At 45.5% G+C, this 23430-nt stretch overlaps 1 protein-coding gene across 1 annotated transcript in view; it reads right to left on the bottom strand.

The window, feature by feature from the left end:
- Nucleotides 1-21619, bottom strand: part of LOC147610155 (UNC-50 family protein) — a 47464-nt gene extending 25845 nt beyond the window's left edge. Inside the window, exon 1 of the mRNA XM_086786985.1 lies at nucleotides 21465-21619. Coding sequence (XP_086643111.1) covers nucleotides 21465-21557 — 93 coding nt within the window. The 5' untranslated portion in view covers nucleotides 21558-21619. The remainder of the gene's footprint in view (nucleotides 1-21464) is intronic.
- Between the last annotated feature and the right edge of the window lie 1811 nt (nucleotides 21620-23430).

The following is a 23430-nucleotide window of genomic DNA, read 5'->3' as shown; positions in this document are numbered from 1 at the left end:
TACTCATGGAGCAGCTGCTTCATTAACATAGCCAAAAGAATATTAAGCTATAAGCTTAACGAAAATGGAATGGCTATTTAAGATTTTTGAGAGTTCTTTGATAGGATATGTGTGTGACTCCCTTGTATTTGTGTGTGTGTGTGTGTGTGTGTGTGTGTGTGTGTGTCTTTTGTTACCACCTTGCGAACATGTCATATGCAACGGAAGTCTTTGTATTGGAAGATCCTGTCACACAAATGCTCACACTATCTTCTGTATCCTGAGTTTCGTGAGTTTAGCAATCCACTTTAATACTTCAAACTTTAAAGAGATATGAGAGAGAGACATGAGAACTGTACACCAGATTGGGTCCCGAATTACCCAATGAAGGGCCCCCTATCCCAATAACGAGATAGTATTTGCTTTATTACTTTAGAGAGAATGACTGTGGACTGTAGATAAGCCAAACGCAAGATCTCGAAGGATCTGAAGCCTGGCTGAACTGTACACGGTTGTAGAAACACCTCAATGAACTGATCTCAAGCCTATGCAATCTTCCCAAGGGCATGAGGAAGGGCTGCACACCTAAGGCTGAGAAAAGAAGGCGGTGGACTGTTCTAAGCTATGTTAGAATGCTGTAAATGCTTATGAATGATAGAATACCTTTACCAGATGATTAGTGTATGCCTGGATGATGCCCTGAATGCTGGATACTGATGTAGATTGATGAATCAAGGCTGAAACTGCTGGGAATCTGCAAACGCAAGTCTGTAGGGCTGTAACGCAGATCTACACCTGTTATATGACTGAAACGCAAGTTTACAAGGCTGGATATCTGCAAACGCAAGGCTGTACTGGTCTGTGTACCTGCTGGTTATGCTGTATGCACAAACGCAGAGGTTGATGCTGATCTGAGGCCTGCAAGAGTGCTGACTGCAAGCGCCTATGGACTGTATGCTGCGCCTAGGTCTGCAGGGGATTGAAGAGCTGAACTGTTGCGTTAAAAGGACTGTTGACTGCTGGCTGAAGGGGTCTGATGGCCGTGCCTAGGGCTACTAGATGGGCTTCAAGAAGGGCTGCAAGAAGACACCAACTACCAAGGAGCAGGAGTTCAATCTAGGCTAAAGGCAAGGGTACTCCTAGGGCTGAGGAGCAAAGCTCTTAGCACACTGAAGACTGAATGCTAAACTAAGCCCTATGCAAGCCTATTTATACTAACTAGGGGCTGGTCAAGTTGGCTGGTCATTTATTTAATTAAGTTTATATTTATAAATGACATTAAATGCTAAATAAATACCATAAAATATGAAAAAAAAAATACCAAATAAATCCTAGTAAATTCCCTAAAGTTTCTGGAATATTCTAAATGATGCACAGGCATATGAATGCATATTATGCAGGATGCAAAGTCCTTTCTGATGCAAACCCTAAGGCTTCTACTGACTACATGCATGAATGATTCTCTCCAAGTGGGTTAAGGGACTTAACTGACTGACTGACTGACCCGCTATGGCTGAGGAATGACCTACGTAGCTCCTGCCTGACTTATCCTGGATTGAGGATGTACAATGGGGTCACGACGTACAACAAATATCATCCTACTGGGTTCTAATAATGTACAAATATTGCACTGCTGATGATGAGCCAGTTTGTCACCATGCACTGAGTGCAGAGTGCATGTGACATTCCCTCCTACTTAGCTTGGCAGGTTCATGGTTCCAAGTAGTCCGCCAACAACTGGGGGTACTCCTGGAAGAACTCCTCGTCTAGCCATACGGATTCGTGGGTACCTCAATCTCCGAATTTCGTATAGAACTAACGTATCCGTTGACCGAAACCATGCTTCCAACAATGAAGAAGGATCTGCTCGGGCTCGATGACTTCTGCTTCGTCTACCATGTCTGGCTGCTGTTCATCCTGAAACATCGAACACTTCTGGACCAACATATGGTTTTAGCCAAGAAACATGAAAAACATCATGTATTGTCCAACTGGTAGACAACTTTAACTTCATGGAGACATCACTTAACTTTTTGACTATTGGAAAAGGGCCAAAACTATGAAATGTACACAAATAGACCCAATCTCCTTTCTTGAAGTGGATATCTCGTCTAAACTTATTTACTTGTCTGTAAACTGAATAAAGGCCAGGGTCAAAATTGAGGACCAAACTGGGTTGAGGACCAAACTCTGCGGAATTGACATACTGATCTTCTATGCTTGCTTAAGTCTTTTCCAGAGATGTTGAGAATGGTAGACTCCTGACTGGTCGGGATGCTAGTCTTTCTACTAAGAACATCTGCTTACTGGGTTATGTTGACCAGGGATGTACTTGATCATTCCTCCAACCTGTTGGAAGAGCTGACCTTGTCTAGTGTGCTGAGCAACTCCACTGGGCACTTGGCATCATCAGGAACCACTTAAGTGCTTGGTGGTCTGTGGTGACTGTGAAAATGTGTTCATAAGGAACATGTTTCAAATGTTTGAGAACTGACTGTTGTTCTAGCTTGCCCTTGAAAGTCTTGGAAAGACAAGAGGGAAACTTGCTAGGAAGTTTTGCTAACTGTGGGATACTAGGTAGAAGATCATTCTTAAAAATGTCTGAATGAGAAAGGAGATCTGCCAACTGAGGGACTGAAGAGGATGAGACAGCGGTTATCGATGAGATAGAAGCTGTCTGAGCATAAATCAATGCTCCTTCTACTCCCTTGCACATAGCTCGTCAGGCCTGGAGATGAGAAATCATAGGATGCTCCTATCCCCCCGAATCATGACAAGCTCAAGAAAACCTTTAGAGATAATAAAGGTGTCCTATCCCCAATTGGAAATAGGTTCATACTAACGAAACCATTGGATTCCTAAGATCATGTCACATCCCAAAAGAGGAGAGACAATGAAATCTCACTAGAATGAGACCTTTTGAACTTGAAAAGAAAACTGTTGTGCCTGTTCAGATATGTGGGTGCGGAGACCAGGTGTAAACCCGTCTACCTCCAAATGATAGGGCACTAAGGTACAGCTCATGTTGGTAGCCAACTGGGGAGAGATGGCATCCTCAGAACTGCCCATGTCAGAAAGGATTATGAACTGTCGGCCCTTAGCAGAGCCATAAGCTCGGATCAAGCTTTTCTGTGTGGTTGTTGCCTCACCCTCGGATGGCATGGAATGCATAGAAGGTAAGATCTGAACCGCATTGGTGGTAGCAGGAGGGTCTGGAGGAGCGGGGGATACCGCAGCAACTAGCAACTATGGCAGAAGGCTCTTTGGAGGCTTGCTCCGCTTGCATTTTTGGACAATCCTTCTTACCATGCCCAATGGTATGATAGAAAAAACATCCATTTTCTAACTAATACTGTCTTTGCTCCTTTGGAGGATGATAACCTCCAGTATTGCCTGCTTGAGCCTTTTCCTAAGGGGTTTTCTTAGGCTTGGAATCCTTACCCCCTGAACTAGAGCTAGGACTGTTGTCTTTCTTAGTGTCTTTAGAAGACGAATTACCCTTCCCCTGTTGGGGTTTGGTACTAGACTGTGATGACTGCTTGGGCTTGCCTCCGTTCATCTTCATTTCTTCATTCTGAGCGAGAGTCAGAGCCCGGTCATATGTACTTGGTTCAAAGTTACGAACTATGAACCGAATGTTAGAGTCCAATCCATGAATGAATTGCTCCATCTTGGCCTGCGCTGATAACCCTAACTGCTGTGCTAAAGTAATAACCTTACCGGAAAACTGAAGCCCTAGGGATCAGTTCTGTCTAAGTCCATAGAACTCATCTTTCAGACCAGTCATGTACTGGGACGTCTCCCGGAGAAATCTGGTCTTCAGGTCAAGGACAAAGATGTCCCAGTCAAAGGCTGTGACACCTGTGGCCTGGTCTGTATAAATACTAGACCAATGCTACTACCAGGTGACTGCCTCACCAGTGAGATGGGGAGCCACTAAGTGGACTTTATCTTGTGGGTCTGTGATCCTAGCTATAATAGAAAATGAGCATTAAACTGATGAATAAATTGATTAACTGATGAATGATCACACTTACCATCATACTTACTAAGGTTTGGTTCACAACTTCACTGCGAATGACGGTGGTTGATGCTACTGCGGACTACGGGCTGGTGACACCTATGACTGGGGAGACTGAAGAGAGCTCTTGATACCTCAAGTGTATGGCCTCCTTTTCCCGTTGGTGCTCGAGTAACATACGTTCTCGATCAAGCTCACGTTGGTGTTCCCGAGCGACGAGTTCAGCTTGATGCCGGTCTTTGTCGATCTTGCATTGGGCTTCCTCATAGTCCCGTCTTTCTGCATTTTCTTCTTTCCTTCGGGCCTCATCCTCTCTCCTTTGTTGTTCCATCTGAAAGAAGAGGAAGATGTAGTCGGGTGATGCTAGACGCGAAGAAGGACGTGCTGCTGCTGCCTCCAAGAGTTGGAGACGCTCCATGAGCAGCTGGTTCTGAGCTCTCAGAAGAGCTCTGGTGTCTGCTGTAGGCGGAAGAACATGGTCTCCTTCGGGGAAGACGTCTTCCGGCTGATGAGTACTCTCTTCTGTAGACATGATGATGCTAAAGTCGGTGGTCGTGCCAGAACGCAATCTAACCATCCAAGGAGAACCCTGTGATACGTGGCCGATCCAAACACATTGAGGTTCACTATCATTTTGTTCGGGATTTGATTGAGCTTGGTCTTCTTCGACTTGAGTATTGTTCCACTCAGGACAATCTTACTGACACTAGGATACGATGTGTGTGGACAATCTGAATCTGATACCAATGTGATATGCAGCGGAAGTCTTTGTATTGAAAGATCCTGTCACACAAATGCTCACACCATCTTCTGTATCCTGAGTTTCGTGCGTTTAGCAATCCACTTTAATACTTCAAACTTTAAAGAGATATGAGAGAGAGATATGAGAACTATACACCAGATTGGGTCCCGAATTACCCACTGAAGGGTCCCCTATCCCGATAATGAGAGAGTATTTGCTTTATTACTTTAGAGAGAATGACTGTGGACTGTAGATAAGCCAAACGCAAGATCTCGGAGGATCTGAAGCCTGGCTGAACTGTACATGGCTATAAAAACACCTCAATGAACTGATCTCGAGCCTATGCACTCTTCCCAAAGGCATGAGGAAGGGCTGCACACCTGAGGCTGAGAAAAGAAGGCAGTGGACTGTTCTAAGCTATGTTAGACATAGCAGCTATAAAACGCGCTTTTTATAAAAAATACTCAACGGGACGTTTTTTTGGATAAAAAACGTCCTTTTGAAAAAAAACGTGAGGTTTTTTTTAATTAAAAAATTTGCCAGGCTAACGTTCAACGTTATGCCTGGGCTTTTTTGGGATCCGCGTGCGCTCTGGTGCGCTCTGTTGCTTCCCGAACCTGCACGCCCAAGTTCCAACCTCACATGGTACGGTACTCTCTCTCTCTCTCTCTCTCATCTCTGCTCGTTCGCCCCTGCTCGTCGCTCCCCCTCTCTCCCTTCGTTCGCTTCCTCGCTGTGCTGGTCGCCCCCCTTTCCCCACCCACCCCGCTCCCCCTCTCTCCCTTTGTTCGCCTCCTCGCTGTGCTGGTCGCCCCCCTTTCCCCACCCACCCTTGCTCAGGCCCTCAAGGTAGCAACATAACTCTCTCTCTCTCTTGAGTCTTAAAGTTCAACACTTCAAGTTTCAACTTTAAACATGTATGTGACATGTCTCGACCAAATGTAATTAAACTAGTGTTTTTTATTTAAAAAAAACGGCGTTTTTTATTTTGGCCCCGCGAAAAAGACGTATAATACGCGTATTATACTTTGCCGTATTATACGTCCCGTCCCGTACCTGGCTGCTATGATGTTAGAATGCTGTAAATGATTATGAATGATAGAATACCTTTACCATATGATTGTTGTATGCCTGGATGATGCACTGAATGCTGGATACTGATGTAGACTGATGAATCAAGGCTGAAAATGCTAGGAATCTGCAAACGCAGGTCTGTAGGGCTGTTGTAGGGCTGTAACGCAGATCTACACCTGTTGTATGACTCAAACGCAAGTTTACAAGGCTGGATATCTGCAAACGCACGACTGTACTGGTCTGTGTACCTGCTGGTTATGCTGTATGCACAAACGCAGAGGTTGATGCTGATCTGAGGCCTGCAAGAGTGCTGACTGCAAGCGCCTATGGACTCTATGCTGCGCCTAGGTCTGCAGGGGATTGAAGAGCTGAACTGCTGCGTTAAAAGGACTGTTGGCTGCTGGCTGAAGGGGTCTGATGGCTGCGCCTAGGGCTACTAGATGGGCTTCAAGAAGGGCTGCAAGAAGACGCCAACTACCAAGGAGCAGGAGTTCAATCTAGGCTGAAGGCAAGGGTACTCCTAGGGCTCAGGAGGAAAGCTCTTAGCACACTGAAGATTGAATGTTGAACTAAGCCCTATGCAAGCCTATTTATACTAACTAGGGGCTGGTCAAGTTGGCTGGTCATTTATTTAATAAAGTTTATATTTATAAATGACATTAAATGCTAAATAAATACCATAAAATATGGAAAAAATACCAGATAAATCCTAGTAAATTCCCTAAGGTTTCTCGGATGTTCTAAATGATGCACAGGCATATGAATGCATATTATGCAGGATGTAGAGTGCTTTCTGATGCAAACCTGTAATATGCAGCGAAAGTCTTTGTATTGGAAGATCCTGTCACACAAATGCTCACACCGTCTTCTGTATCCTGAGTTTCGTGAGTTTAGCAATCCACTTTAATACTTCAAACTTTAAAGAGATGAGAGAAAGATATATGAGAACAGTAAACCAGATTGGGTCCCAAATTACCCACTGAAGGGCCCCCTATCCCGATAACGAGATAGTATTTGCGTTATTACTTTAGAGAGAATGACTGTGGTCTGTAGATAAGGCAAACGCAAGATCTCGGAGGATCGGAAGCCTAGCTGAACTGTACACAGCTGTAGAAACACCTCTATGAACTAATCTCGAGCCTATGCACTCTTCCCAATGGCATGAGGAAGGGCTGCACACCTGAGGTTGAGAAAAGGCGGTGGACTGTTCTAAGCTATGTTAGAATGCTGTAAATGCTCATGAATGATAGAATACCTTTACCAGATGATTGGTGTATGCCTGGATGATGCACTGAATGCTGGATACTGATGTAGATTGATGAATCAAGGCTGAAACTGCTAGGAATCTGCAAACGCAAGTCTGTAGGGCTGTAACGCTGATCTACACCTGTTGTATGACTCAAACGCAAGTTTACAAGGCTGGATATCTGCAAACGCACGACTGTACTGGTCTGTGTACCTGCTGGTTATGCTGTATGCACAAACGCAGAGGTTGATGCTGATCTGAGGCCTGCAAGAGTGCTGACTGCAAGCGCCTATGGACTGTATGCTGCGCCTAGGTCTGCAGGGGATTGAAGAGCTGAACTACTGCGTTAAAAGGACTGTTGGCTGCTGGCTAACGGGGTCTGATGGTTGCGCCTAGGGCTACTGGATGGGCTTCCAGAAGGGCTGCAAGAAGACACCAACTACCGAGGAGCAGGAGTTCAATCTAGGCTGAAGGCAAGGGTACTCCTAGGGCTGAGGAGGAAAGCTCTTAGCACACTGAAGACTAAATGCTCAACTAAGCCCTATGCAAGCCTATTTATACTAACTAGGGGCTGGTCAAGTTGGCTGGTCATTTATTTAATAAATTTTATTTTTATAAATGACATTAAATGCTAAATAAATACCATAAAATATTGAAAAAATACCAGATAAATCCTAGTAAATTCCCTAAGGTTTCTAGGATGTTCTAAATGATGCACAGGCATATGAATGCATATTATGCAAGATGCAAAGTGCTTTCTGATGCAAACCCTAAGGCTTCTACTGACTCTACATGCATGAATGATTCTCTCCGAGTGGGTTAAGGGACTTGACTGACTAACTGACCCGCTAAGGCTAAGGAATGACCTACATAGCTCGTGCCTGACTTATCCTGGATTGAGGATGTACAATGGGGTCACGGCGTACAACAAATATCATCCTACTGGGTTCTAATAATGTACAAATGTTGCACTGCTGATGATGAGCCAGTTTGTCACTATGCACTGAGTGCAGAGTGCATGTGACATTCCCTCCTACTTAGCTTGGCGGTAGGTTCATGGCTTCCAAGTAGTCCGCCAACAACTGGGGGTACTCCTGGAAGAACTCCTCGTCTAGCCATACGGCTTCGTGGGTACCTCGATCTCCGAATTTCGTATAGAACTGACGTATCCCTCGACCGGAACCATGCTCCAACGATGAAGAAGGATCTGCTCGGGCTCCATAACTTCCGCTTCGTCTACCACGTCTAGCTGCTGTTCATCCTGAAACATCAAACACTTCTGGACCAACATATGGTTTTAGCCAAGAAACATGGAAAACAACATGCATTGTGGTAGGCAACTTTAACTTCATGGAGACATCACTTAACTTCTTAACTATTGGAAAAGGGCCAAAAGTAGGGAATGAAACCTTGGGACAACGTTTGTCCACTTGTTTCAATCTCTGTTTCATGATACGCAAATAGACCCAATCCCCTTCCTTGAAGTGGGCATCTTGTCTAGACTTATTTGCCTGTCTGCTATATGCTTCCTGAGCTTTGGTCAAGCGGTCCTTGACTGACTCAATGATCTCGGAAAATGCTTCCGTGGTTTTATTAGCCTCTAAAGATGGAGACACCATTCTCGTCAAAAGAGAAGAAAAACGGCGATCAAAGGCTGCTTCATATGGAGTCCGCCTAACAATGGATGAATGAGTGTCGTTCAAGATAGCTTGGACCAATGGAAGATAATGTTCCCATTTGGACTGCCGGTCATGACAGTATGTGACTTGAGAACATCAAAGGTCAACTGGTTATAAATTTCTGTTTGGCCATCTGTCTGTGGATGGAATGCACTAGACAACTGCAACTTAGTTTCGAAGTTTTCAAATAATGCCCTCCAGAAATGCGAGGTAAACTTGGAATCTCTATCTGATGTTATGGTACTAGGCAAACCACAAACTGGATACCCATGCTTGAGAAACGGACGGGCTACGTCCTCGACTGTGGCCGTATGCTTGCATGGGATGAGCATGCAAAATTTACTAAAGCGATCCACAATGGTAAAACATTGAGTGTTACGGGATCCGGTGGATGCTGGTAGAGACCCTACAAAGTCCATAGATATGTCGATGAAAGGTCCGTCAGGGATAGGCAAAGGTTGAAGTAAACCTGCCTTCTTTGTATGGGGAACCTTGACTTTTTGACAAATCTTACAGGCTTGTACATGTGCGTAGACATCACGCCTAATCTTTGGCCAATAAAAGGACCGTTCTAATTTCTCGAGGGTACTGTTGATACCCCTAGGTCCTCCAACTAAGGAGTCATGGGCATCGTGTGTTAGAAGTCATCTCCTGTCTAGATTTATACACCAGGGCCTTTGTTGTGGGTGTGCCCGCCCTTATGAGGTGTTTTCCCATTTTTCCCCACTCTCCGCATTTTTTCCCTATTTTTCCCATTTTTCTGAGGCTTGGGAGGGCTGCCAGAGGGTGCCAAGAGCAGTACAGTGCTGGCCGACTGGATGTTTATCAGTCGTGGGCACTCTTGCTGCTGGCCGACTGGTTTTGATCAGTTTTGGGCACCAGATTGCTGGCCGACTGCATTTATGCAGTCGTGGACCTTTTTATCAATCGTGGGCTTTTCCTTATGCTGGCCGACTGCCCTCTAGGGGGGTATATATAGGTCCTCAGCCCCCATACCTCATTTGTATCATTCCTCGGGATCTTCTTGTGTATATAGAGCAGAGTTACACGCCTACATCTGTCTCTCTCTTGTGCTGTTTTTCTGCCTGCGTTTTTGCTCTTGTGTTCCCAGATTTGGTCATCATCTCCGCTGCATATTCTGACATGGTATCAGAGCCCTAGGCTCTAGATAGGTCTTGGGATTTGTGTGAGCAAGAGGGGGGCTGTTTTGTGGCTGATTGGTGGACTGTTTTGGGCTGATCGGGAAGAGGAGAAGCAAGAGGAAGGCGGGCTGATTTGCTGGACAGCCACTTGCAGGTATCAATTCTTCTTTGTTCCCACCCACCCACCCTTTTCAGAGTACATCCCCGCTATGGCAGATCTGTATGAGATGGCCGAGAGACATGTGAAGATCCCGACACTCCCCACGTTCCCGGTGGACGGTCAGTTGGACGGGAGCAACTATGGCATATGGAAGGTGATGATGGAATCCGTTTTGGAGTCTTACGACCTCGCCGATTTCGTCGTTGTTGGTGTTCCACGGCCGGAAGTAGAGGAAGGGGAGTTACCGTCGATCCGAAAGGACCGGGAGGCCCAGACGCAGATGTGGGATCGCGTCAACGCCAGGGTCCATTCGTTTATTTTCCTCAATTGCACACCACAGGTAATTAATCATGTAAAGCATATGACGCTGGCCAGAGGTATATGGCAGCATTTGGCCTCACTTTACAACAGGGTATCGCCCATGAAGAGGATTTCCTTGGAAGTACAGATGCGGGTTATGAGCCCTGCAAAGTCGTCGACGATGCGGGAGCATATTAACAAGCTGCAAGCTCTTCAGCAAGAAGTTCTTCAGGCTGGGAAGGAGATATCGTCAGAGGACATGGCCATAACGTTGCTGTCACATTTGCCCTCTTCGTACTCAGCATTCTACTCGTCGTTGATTACCAGTGGCAGGCTCAACACCATCACATGGGAGGAGCTTGTGCCCATGGTCCTGGACCAGGAGGAACGATTCTCGTACCCTCCTCAGGGTGGAGGTTCGGAGGCCTTTACTGGCCAACGGTCGAAAGGCCGTAACTCGGGCAAAGGGAAGGCTTCATCGGAGAAGTCTTCTGAGAAGAAGTCCGACAGTGACCGCGAGAAACTGAAGGCAGAGAGGACCTGTAATGATTGTGGCGAGAAAGGCCACTACTGGAGGCAGTGTCCCAAGCGGAAGACCGAGAAGGGTGAAGACTCCTTAGCAATCATGAAGACTCCGGCTTTTGTGCACCTGGAGGTGATGGACACCGATGCTTCATTTTCTTCAGGCAAGGAGGAGATTGGAGGACTCTCCGCAACGGATACTCGGGAGTGGATTCTCGATAGTGATGCTTCCAGGCACATGACTCCTTCCCATTCCGGTTTACAGGATCTCTGCAGGTGTTCTAGTCATATTCTTACTGGGGATACGTCCACTATCCCAGTTCACAGTGAGGGCAGGATGGAGATAGTTCCCGATGGCAGAGGGGGGAAGCATTCCTCCCAGGTGTTGTATGTTCCGGCACTTGGTTTTCATCTATTGTCAGTGCATCAGGTTTGCAAGACTGGCGTACGGGTGGAGTTTGATGAGCATTTTGTTGCTCTCCGAGACAAAGCAACAGGCCAAGTGGTTTGGGAAGGTGGAGTGGAGAATGGAGTCTACAGGCTTTCAGCACTCTCTCTCCCACGTCCTCAGGGCTGTGATGAGTGGCAGTCTGGTAATGGCTACTCAAGTGTGGATACGCTGCAGGTACAGGCTTTCCGGGACCAGATGGTGGATAGCTTACCAGTAGATGGCAGCAGTTGGCAGGAACTTTCCAGTACTGAGGTTGGTAGTTCTTGTGTTCGTGAGTCAGAGGAAGCTAAACAGGTCACGGGGATCTTGTGTTCCACGGGGACCTTTCGGAAAGCCCGGCAGGTGACAGGTGCTTACTTGCAGAAGGAGGTGGTTTCTCCAGGCTTTGTGGTTCCGGATTCAGAGGGGGTGGTTGACAGGTTTCATCAGGTTTCCAGGACTTGCTTGTGCACCATAACAGGTGTTGATCCTTGTGAGCAGTGTGATGTCTCTGTGATTCAGAAGCTGTATGGTTCATTGATCTGGTTGATGGACACCAGATTGGACGAGAGCTTCCTGATGAGGCAGTTGAGCTCTTGGTTGCAGATGTCTCTTTGGGAGGCAGGATTGCGTTTCCTATGGTTTCTGCGGCATGCGAAGGATCATGGACTCTTGTACACAGGAGGGGGATTGTTGGATGGAGTCCGACTCCACGGTTGGAGTGACTCGGTTTGGGGAGGAGATCCGGACACGAGGAGATCTACTTATGTCCCAGGAGCAATTTTACGGAGCAGGAGGAGGTTACATTGCAGGTTTGGGCTTCCACTGGAGGAACCCATGGTCATCCCGAGGCACTTTGTTCGTGAACAGATCGTTGCTGATGACATCTTGCTAGAGTTCTGTTCGACGGAGGACAGTACGGTGGACCTCTTCACGAAGTCGCTCTCTCAGGACTTGCTCAGGCGGCACCCCAGCTCCCAGTGGTTGGTTTCACAGCCAGGAGCTGAGAGGGGGTGTTAGAAGTCATATCCTGTCTAGATTTATACACCAGGGCCTTTGTTGTGGGTGTGCCCGCCCTTATGAGGTGTTTTCCCATTTTTCCCCACTCTTCGCATTTTTTCCCTATTTTTTCCATTTTTCTGAGGCTTGGGAGGGCTGCCAGAGGGTGCCAAGAGCAGTACAGTGCTGGCCGACTGGGTGTTTATCAGTCGTGGGCACTCTTGCTGCTGGCCGACTGGTTTTGATCAGTTTTGGGCACCAGATTGCTGGCCGACTGCATTTATGCAGTCGTGGACCTTTTTATCAGTCGTGGGCTTTTCCTTATGCTGGCCGACTGCCCTCTAGGGGGGTATATATAGGTCCTCAGCCCCCATACCTCATTTGTATCATTCCTCGGGATCTTCTTGTGTATATAGAGCAGAGTTACACGCCTACATCTGTCTCTCTCTTGTGCTGTTTTTCTGCCTGCGTTTTTGCTCTTGTGTTCCCAGATTTGGTCATCATCTCCGCTGCATATTCTGACATCGTGGAGAAGAACGGAACGCTTTTCCCTAGTAACACAGAGACGGTTCTTGTAGAACAACCAACCGTTCTGTACTGAATAGTGGCCAGGCTCAGAATTGAGGGCCAAACTGTACTGACTACCAAACTCAGGAGAGTCGACATATTGGTATTTCATACTATCTAAGTCCTTCCCCGTGATTTCGAGAATGGTAGATTCTTGGACTGCCTGGATGCTGGACTTTCGACTAAGAGCATCTACTACTGGGTTATGCTTACAGGGATGTATTCAATCATACCTCCAAACTGTTGGAAGATTTGACTCCACCTGGCCTGTCGATCACTCCACTGGGCACTTGGCATAGTCTGAAGCCACTTAAGTGCTTGGTGGTCTATTTTCACTGTGAAAGCCTGTCCATAAAGAAAAGGCTTCCAAGGTTTAAGCGTTGTGATCACACCCAAAAGCTCTTTGTCATATACCGAATAATTCTTTTCGGCGACCTCCAACTTTCTACAGTAATATGCCACGGGTCTATTGTCTTGCAGGAGGACTACACCTATGGCTACATTGCTGGCATTGGTGATGACCTCGAAAGGTTCGTCCCATGATGCTAACTTTAATACAGGTGCTTCTGAGGCAGCTTTATGGAGTGCACGGAATGCATCAAGCGCCTTGCCTGTAACTGAGACTTTCTGCTTGCGAGTCTTCACCCCCTTCAACAAGTCGGTAAGAGGTGCTGCAAGGTTGAAAAACTGATGGACATGGGTACTATAGACCTGACAAAGACCTACGAATGAGCGGATTTCTTGGGCGGTCTTAGGAATGTCCCAATCTAAGATCTCCTGAACCTTTGATGGATCCAGTCTAATCCCATCGGAACTGATGATGTAGCCCAAATACTAAACTTCCTTAACACCAAAGACAGACTTTTTGGCGTTTATGTAGAGCTAATTATCTCGCAAAAGTTGCAAGACTTTCTCCACATCTTTCTCATGCTGCTCCGCAGTGGCTGAGAAGACTAGTATATCATCAAGGAATATAAAAACACACTTCCAATTGTGGACTGCGAAAATCCTAGACATCATCTTATTGAAGGTTGCGGGTGCATTTGTAAGCCCAAAAGGCATGACTACGCACTCGTAGTGACCACGCTCTGTTCGAAAAGCTGTTTTTGGAATGTCAGCTTCAAAAATGCAGACCTGATGGTAACAACTCTTGAGGTCGATCTTACTAAAAAACTTAGCACTGTCTAAACGCTCCAAAATGTACTCTATCCTTGGCATAGGAAACTTATTCTTGATAGTGAGTTTGTTTAATGCCCTTTAGTCTACACAAAGGCGTGCAGACTTGTTCTTCTTTTGGACAAATAGGATAGGTGCAGCAAATGGGAAGGAAGAAGGCCGAATGAATCCGGCTCGGAGAAGCTCAGATAACTGCTTTTCTAACTCGCCCTCTAAAGTCTTGGAAAGACGATAGGGAAATGAGAGAGAGATACATGAGAACTGTACACCAGATTGGGTCCCGGATTACCCACTGAAGGGCCCCCTATCCCGATAACAAGATAGTATTTGCTTTATTACTTTAGAGAGAATGACTGTGGACTGTAGATAAGCCAAACGCAAGATCTCGGAGGATCGGAAGCCTGGCTGAACTGTACATGGCTGTAGAAACACCTCAATGAACTGATCTCGAGCCTATGCACTCTTCCCAAGGGCATGAGGAAGGGCTGCACACCTGAGGCTGAGAAAAGAAGATGGTGGACTAATGTAAGCTATGTTAGAATGCTGTAAATGCTTATGAATTGCCTGGATGATGCACTGAATGCTCGATACTGATGTAGACTGATGAATCAAGGCTTGAACTGTTGGGAATCCGCAAACACAGGTCTGTAGGGCTGTTGTAGGGCTGTAACGCAGATCTACACCTGTTGTATGACTCAAACGCAAGTTTACAAGGCTGGATATCTGCAAACGCACGACTGTACTGGTCTGTGTACCTGCTGGTTATGCTGTATGCACAAACGCAGAGGTTGATGCTGATCTGAGGCCTGCAAGAGTGCTGACTGCAAGCGCCTATGGACTCTATGCTGCGCCTAGGTCTGCAGGGGATTGAAGAGCTGAACTGCTGCGTTAAAAGGACTGTTGGCTGCTGGCTGAAGGGGTCTGATGGCTGCGCCTAGGGCTACTAGATGGGCTTCAAGAAGGGCTGCAAGAAGATGCCAACTACCAAGGAGCAGGAGTTCAATCTAGGCTGAAGGCAAGGGTACTCCTAGGGCTCAGGAGGAAAGCTCTTAGCACACTGAAGATTGAATGTTGAACTAAGCCCTATGCAAGCCTATTTATACTAACTAGGGGCTGGTCAAGTTGGCTGGTCATTTATTTAATAAAGTTTATATTTATAAATGACATTAAATGCTAAATAAATACCATAAAATATGGGAAGAATACCGGATAAATCCTAGTAAATTCCCTAAGGCTTATGGGACGTTCTAAATGATGCACAGGCATATGAATGCATATTATGCAAAATGCAGAGTGCTTTCTGATGCAAACCCTAAGGCTTCTACTGACTCTACATGCATGATTCTCTCCAAGTGGGTTAAGGGACTTGACTGACTGACTGACCCACTAAGGCTGAGGAATGACCTACGTAGCTCGTGCCTGACTTATCCTGGACTAAGGATGTACAATGGGGTCACGGCGTACGACAAATATCATCCTATTGGGTTCTATTAATGTACAAATGTTGCACTGCTGATGATGAGCCAATTTGTCACCATGCACTGAGTGCAGAGTGCCTGTGACAAAACCCTAAGGCTTCTACTGGCTCTACATGCATGAATGATTCTCTCCAAGTGGGTTAAGGGACTTGACTGACTGACTGACCCGCTAAGGCTGAGGAATGACCTACATAGCTTGTACTTGACTTATCCTGGATTGATGTACAATGTGGTCACAGCGTACGACAAATATCATCCTACTGGGTTCTAATAATGTACAAATGTTGCACTGCTGATGATGAGCCAGTTTGTCACCATGCACCGAGTGCAGAGTGCATGTGACAGAACAACAGGTTCTTGTGGCTATTTTCCTTTTTGAGAGAATAGGTTCTTATGTCTGCCGTGTAGCTTCTGCATTTACACTTCACATCCAGAGGGGTGAAAAGAGAATTGTGAGTTTGTCTTTGATGCGCTCATAAGTCTCCGTCGCAGATGTGGGAATTGATTCTTGAATTTTTAGCTCAATTATTGTCAAGACGGTAGATAAGACTGCTGGTTAGTGACCATTTTGCTGCTTGAACACACAAGCTCTTGTGTAGGTACTAAATGCACAAGAGTGGTTAAGTGACTTGCTTGGTGTTGTTTGGGCCTCCATGCTTATCTAACTTTAGGTGAAGCTGTTGGGGTTGAAGTTGGTGGTGAGGCTTTCTTTACGTTATTCGATTTTGGCAACCATATGATGGGATTGCCATCATAGTATCTTTGTTGTTGAAGCACATGCCCAGGCACCCATCTTTGATGAACATTATAAGTTTGTGGTTGATGCTTTTGGTGCTGAGGCTTTCTTCTTTGTGCAAGCTTAGGGGACTTTGTGATGCGCTTGAGAATCCAAGCTTTGGTATTATCTTGGTAGTACCCTTGTGCTTACAGTAATCTTTTTTAGGAACTCGCACAGGCTTTTGTGGATGGTGTTGTGGAGTACTTTTCTTTTTGCTTGGCCTCTGAGTGCTGCGTTAAAGAAGAGGCTTTGACTGTCGAGGCACCCAAATTTGAATGGCACCTTCGTAGTAGCCTTGCTACAAGTAGTTGCTTCTCCACCCACATCTTGATACCATTAAGATACCTTGATTTTGGTGTCTTGGTGGAGTTTTCTTTTTGGTGGGAGTGAAAGGTTTTGGGACCTCCTTCACATTGGTTGGCAGTACTGAGGTTGCATGTTTGAGACTCATGGGTATTTTTGACAATGAGGTGACTGTCGATGATGAGGCTTTCGAGCATGCGGTTGTCTCCTTTGCTGGGATTTGTTGATGAGAGACATAGGCTCCGAGGCTTTTCCTTTGCGTTCCATGTTAGAGATAGATGGTTGCATTGTGGGAATTTCTTCAGGAATAGCTTTTGATTGCGAGGTATTGGCATCTAACTTCGTTGGTGAGGATGGGGTTGAAGGAGTAGATGCTTTATCGAAGTCGATCATTGACGTAGATGGTAGGTCATTGTGTAGAGGGGCTTCTGTGGAAGAGGCTTGTAACCTTTTGCGTTCAACATTGTAGAAATCCATTAAAGTTGGATCCTCCTCCTTGCAATATGGTATTGTCAACTTTTTGTCGGTGACCATCATGATGATTCTATCACTAGCGAAGCCCAATGGTAATTGGGCAACAATAGTCCATTTATGCCCCAAGATCAAATCTGCTTCCAATATACTCAACCAAAAGGGGGGTTAGTTCCAATGTACATTGTATTTTCAAAGTACCCCAAACATGGCATGTTCAAGTCTTGTGTAAAGGGAATTTTTTCAGGATGAGCCATGAGTGTTGGTTGACCTAACAAATCCCATAACTCAAGACTCATGAGATTGTGTTCTCGTATTGGATAAAGCTGTGCTTAAATTGTGGTGATTTTATTTGAAATTTCCAATCCTAGGGATCTTTTCAGTAAGATATGTTGGAAGTTCCAGCTCCTCCAAGGTCTCTTACTCCCGTAATAGCAATTGTACATGGCCTGCAGGAGTGTTCAAGATGACTGTTTGCATGGATTCATCTATTGAATACAACGAGTCACGTATCCAAGTTCCACCAAGGATGACATCATACTCAAGGGAATCTAGGGTAACATGGAATGTAAATTCCACATCTCCATAGATTGTTTGAGTAGCATAGCCAAAAGAACCAGGAACTTCAATGTTTTGTCCATTGGCTCCTCTTACAAGAGCATTGTCTGTAGGGATGAGTTTAGGTTGTCCCAATGACACCCAAGTGTCTATTGTCATGATGTTATGACTAACTCGAGGACTAATCACTACGCGTTTGTGCTTAACATCATTGCCTGTAGGAAAATCCAACCATATCATGATAGAATCTTCCAAAAGAACCATGAATGTTTCAGTTTTTATTTCACCTTCAGATCCCGTCTCGATTTCATATTCCCATTCACTTTCATCCTCTTTTTGGCTCTCAGCTTTTCAAGAGTACCCAATGTGTACACTGGCACATTTGGTCCTTTGACAATTCTAAATGAGAACTGTTTGAAAACTTACGAATCCTCACAATCCTGTTCTATGGAGTTCTTTATTTCTTGGTATAACTCATGTTGAGCCCTTAAAGGTGCAAGTGCTGATGTTATGCTGGCTTCACCATGAGAGAAGAGCATTCCTACAGGCTCCAAATGAGGTTTTGAGAGACTGCTTTAATTTTCTAACGGAATTATCGAATTCCTCGCGTGCTTTCTCAACCGCATAATTCGCGCACTCTGTCTCAAATGACTCTTTTATAGAGAGTATGTCTTCCTCTTGAAAGGGGAAGCGGTACTCCTCTAGCTTTGTATTTTGGTTGTTTTTTTAGGTTTGGCATTATTAGGCTCAATCACAACCGGTGATCCTGTAAGACATTCAACCAAGCTAAGCATGCTCTTCTGAGCTTGCTTTTTGCGTTCAGTATATATCATATGAACATGATTCTCAATTTGGGGTGGTTGGGTGGGTTCTAGTTTCTTAATTGGTCTATGAGGTGCACTGAGTGAAAAGTTAGAACTTGTTTCATCCTCACAAAGTGACGTACTAGAACTTGTTTCATCTTCTGACTTTCTTTGGATCTTCAGTTTTTCATTATGTTTGCCCATGCGACGAGATCGAATTTTCTTTTGGGTTTTTGTACCCTGTGTCTCGCACATATGGGTTTTGTGGTTTGTGTGGTGACTTTTGAGGTGGATGCTTCTGCATCATGTGTAGCTTTTGGCTATTTTGGGTTTATGTCCCCTTTTGGTTTTATGTCATCCATAAGCTCCTTTTCCTTGTCCTTTAATTCAACCTTGGTTTCGATAGTTTATTGCCCCTTGTTTTTCTTGTCCGAAGTGATAGTGACAGCGGAAAAAGGTAACGTCGATGACGATGATGGTGGTGCAGCCTCCGATGACATGGGTGCTACATACATGATGCAAAGAGGGCTACCGTTCCGAGTGGTTCAAGCTCTGGTGACATGGGTGCTGCGTACCTGAAGCAAAGAGGGCTGCCGTCCCGATGTAGCAGAGAGGGCTGCTCTCCCGACGTGTGGCAGAGAGGGCTGCTGTCCCGATGTAGCAGAGAGGGTTGCCGTCTCGAGGGCTGTGCCAAAACGCACAAGATTTGCTGAAGGTAAGCACGGATGTGAGCCCTGATCTGTGCGCTGAAGAAGGCTGAGATAAATGCCGATATAAGCCCTGACATAAGCCTGATGTAAGCGCACATGTGGGCTGATGTATGCTGCAGCAAAACGCAGATGATTGTTGAAGCAAAGCTCTGATGTAAGCTGATGTATGCTCTAATGTAGGCACTGACATGTGCTAAAGTAAAATGCAGATGTGGAGCAGAAGAAGGCCTGATGTAAGCGCCAAGAAACTGCCTGATGTAAAAAGCAACCTGGACCAACAGAGGAAAACGCAAAGATGAGCCCCTCCTATAGGTGGCCAAATGGTACCTGATATGGCGATGAAGTGGTACATGAATGATGAGGTATAGACAATGCTATATATAGTGAAGGGGGGGTGCTGGTCGGTCACCATAAAGGTGTAGGCCAGCTGCCAAAACAAAAAACCCCCAAAAATATAAAATATAAAATATCCAGAAAGTCCCTTTTTAGGGCTAGAAAAAGTGTTGTTTCTTCACATCCCATGCCATGCGGATTGCGATTGGCCAGATACGGGTTTCATCCCACCGCCTCAAAGTGGAGACAGGTAGAGCTGGGCGCATCTTCAAAGCCAGGAAGCTCATACGGAGACCCAGAGAGGAAAGGATCTCCCGATTATGCCACACAGAGGTTGAGACAGAGGAGCATTACATATGCCGTTGCCCGGTATACTATGAGATCCGCCGGAGGTTTTACTGTCTATTTCGTGAGGGATATGGTCCACTCTCTAGGATCATTGACTTCCAGGACCAACGTTGCCTAGGCCTCTTCTGCTTGAGCTCCGCAGACACAGGGACACCTTCTTGAGAGAGCTTCGGCCCCAACCACCCCACCCCCTCCCTCACCAGCCAACCATCACCAGTTTCTTGTGGACCAAGGAGGTGGAGGACACCGACATGGTGGATCTTGTGGACCCTCCACGAGTTGCTTTGGACCTACCTCGCCCGAGAGGAGCTACCTCAAATCGAGCCTCCACACTCCAACGTGCCCGACGCCCTCGGCCCCCCGTCGGCAAGGATCACCTCATCAGCTCCAAACCCAGGACATGCTCCACCGCCATGGAGCTACCTTTCCACGTGACATAGCTGAGGGAGAGACCTCTTGGCCATACTCATTAGCCCCATGCTTGATATTTTGGAGACTGGTATTATACCATCTACTCGGAGCTGATGTTGCTCTCATGTTTCTATGTTCTTAGTATTCCATGATGAGTTTCCATGGACAGTTTTGTATCACCCCAATGAGATAGCTATGTTTATGTCTTCTTTTTGTTTTATTTTCCATTCCATGATGAGATATGCCATGGACATTATTGTATCACTTTGGTCTCATAGGCACATTGGGTCTTTAGTAGACTCTTAATATATCTTCCTCTCTCTCTCTCTCTCTCCCTCTCTCTCTCTCTCTCTCTCTCGGAGAAGAAAGTAGAAAATCCTATGCATGAGGGTAACATGAAAACTACAAGGACTGTCTCCTATGGAAAATATCAAGGGTCTGGAGCAAAAAAATATAATCACAATTCAAAATGTGGAGTGGCTAGAGACCCTACAAAGGAAACACCCCTGTTCAAGTACACACAATCAAAGCACTTAAGATCACAATTAGCTAGAAGTAGGTGGCAATAATGATAGCTTACTAAAAACATAGAACCGTATCCGTCCTCCTAAAATCTATCTAATTAGCTATCTATCTAATTAGCTCATTTAATTTTGCCGTAGTTTAGTGTCCCCTCAAGAAGCTGTAAATTTCATGAGTTATCAAGCAATGGCTCATGAAAGAGTAGCCCTTCATGCAGAAAAATCTTTGCCAGCGCGGCCATGGGCAGAGTCTGGATGAGCAAGATTTCCCATCTAAGTTTCACAAGTGGTCACGATGGGTCCCTGCCACAGGCAGGTGTACCAACATTAGTGTGTTTCGGGAGAGCTGCGGAATTTCATGTTGTGATATCCCTCGTACAAAAATATGTATGCCAATCTAATAGCGCATGCGACTGTGTCTTGTGGTGCTGCTAAAACGGTTTCATCTGGAAAAGGTAGATCTGGTTTTTTATTTGTTGTTATTGTTATGCCCTTGTTACTCTCAACTAGATTGATGTCTCGCAGAGTTCTTTCAGATACAAGTACCCGTGCCGTAATGCTAGATTCACGCTAGTTTTAAAAAACAGGATCAAGAAGAAAACGGCAAATTTTCATTAACTTGCCCGGCGATGGCTTTTAGTGATCTTGAAATTTGTGTATTTTGACCAAAAAGAATTCCAATACGAAATTTGATGCGAGACAGAGGAACACACCTTGACTATTTGCCTGAGGTACTGCGTCAACAACGAGTTTTGGCGAAAGCCTACAGCCGGGCGATGCCTGCTGGAGGTAGTAGTAGGCAACATGTTTGCGTTACTCTGTGCACAAGCGTCCCCTTTTTTTTCCCATGATTTTACCCAACATACTCTTTATTACTCTTATATTTGAAAAAAAAATAGCCATCTTTTTTTGCACTTTTGTTTCTCCTCCTCCTCCTCCTCTCTCCTCTCTCTCTCTCTCTCTCAGCTCCGCTCCGTCTCAGCTCCGTCTCCTGGTATGTGTGTGTAAAAGAGGACACTCTCATGACCTTTCTGCCACCCATCGTGCGGTAGAAATGGCGAGTGGGATTGCCCTTGGGATGACATGAACCCACCTGGTTTCAAGTCGACGTTAAGCGGCTCCATCTCCGTCTCGCTCGGTGGCATCTATTAACACCCCCTAGCTCGGCTACAATGCAACCCAAGATAGTGGCAGTGGACAAACCTCATCGCACAACTGAAGTATCCAAGCATCCACTTCTTCTAGTACTCGACCCATTTGGTCGGTTTTGTCGTAGGTCAATAGGTTTTGTCAAGCATTCTATGTACCATTGGGTAGCTTGAGGTTAGCTCAAGCTATCCACAAAAAGAAAACACAAAAAAAAATCATAAAGAAAAACCCAAAATCTCAAAGATATCTCGAGGAAGTTTGGTGCCTTTTCGTCTTCTAAGAAGCGTACGTCCATTCACTTCTCAGAGCCACGGTCGTTCCTTCCTTAGGCGTCGCGGCCATTCCTTCCTTCTGGCCAGATCTTTCCAAATCTACTTCATAAATATGAGTAGTGTGCATTCAAGGAGAATACAGTGCATTGAAAAGGGCATAAATAGCATTGAAGTGGGGTACAAATAGGGTACAATTATACAATAAGGAGAATATCAAGGGGTGGCTGTTAGAAGACACGTCATCCCTGCGAATTTAGTAGATCTACCTGACCCAGCAAGCGTACACCCGTTCCTTCACAAGCGTACGCCCATACCATCTATCAAGCCACATCTGTGCCTTCCTCAAGCGTACATCTGTACCTTTTTAAATGAACGTCCGTTCCTTGCTCAACGTATGCCCGTACCTTGTAAAAAAGAGCACCCGTACCCTCTAGAAGAGAAGTTGAAAGACCAGGTTTTGTGGAAACAAGGGATGACACTGCTCATCCAATTGCCCATGTTGGAGATGTGCCATTATCTATGCAGGAGGCATAAAAGAATTGGACATGTGAATGTGCAGAGAATGAAGTCTATGCAGACTAAAGGAATTGTGACAGGGCTGCCAAAGTTTAAAGTTGAAGGTATGCAGAAAATATGTGAAGCATGCCAATTTGGAAAGCAAACACAGCATGTATTTCCACGTGACAGAAATGTGAGCAGAAATGCACTAGATGTTGTGCATTCAGATGTATGAGGTCCTACGAAGACCATATCTATGGGAGGCTGCAAGTATTATGTGACATTTATTGATGACCACACACAAGGAAAGTGTAGGTATACTTCATGAAGGAGAAGGGTGAGGTATTCACTCATTTTCAGAATTTCAGAGTTCTGGTTGAAAAGCAAACAGGGAAATATGTAAAGTGCCTAAGGTCAGATGGAGGGGGAGAGTACTTCTCCAATGAGTTCGCTGAATTTTTAAAGAAGAATGGTATTCGGAGACAGTTTATATGCAGATACACTCCGCAGCAAAATGGAGTTGCTGAGCGGAAAAATAGGCACATTGCTGAGATTGCGCGAGCATTGATGGGAGAGAAGAATATGCCGCATAGCTATTGGGCTGAGGCTGTTTCTACAGCAGTTTACATCATGAACAGGACTCCAACTGCAGCCATACATGATGTAACTCCAGAGGAGAGGTTTACTGGCAAAAAACCTGATTTGTCTCATCTTAAAGTCTTTGGATGCATTGCATATGTGCATGTGCCAGATGAGCTGA

The sequence above is a fragment of the Cibotium barometz genome, chromosome 50, assembly GCF_041138505.1.
Source record: "Cibotium barometz isolate CiBa-2024 chromosome 50, ASM4113850v1, whole genome shotgun sequence".
Classification (NCBI taxonomy): Eukaryota; Viridiplantae; Streptophyta; class Polypodiopsida; order Cyatheales; family Cibotiaceae; genus Cibotium; species Cibotium barometz.
The sequence above is the reverse complement of the archived record's forward strand: the minus strand, read 5'-3'. Positions and strand labels throughout refer to the sequence as shown.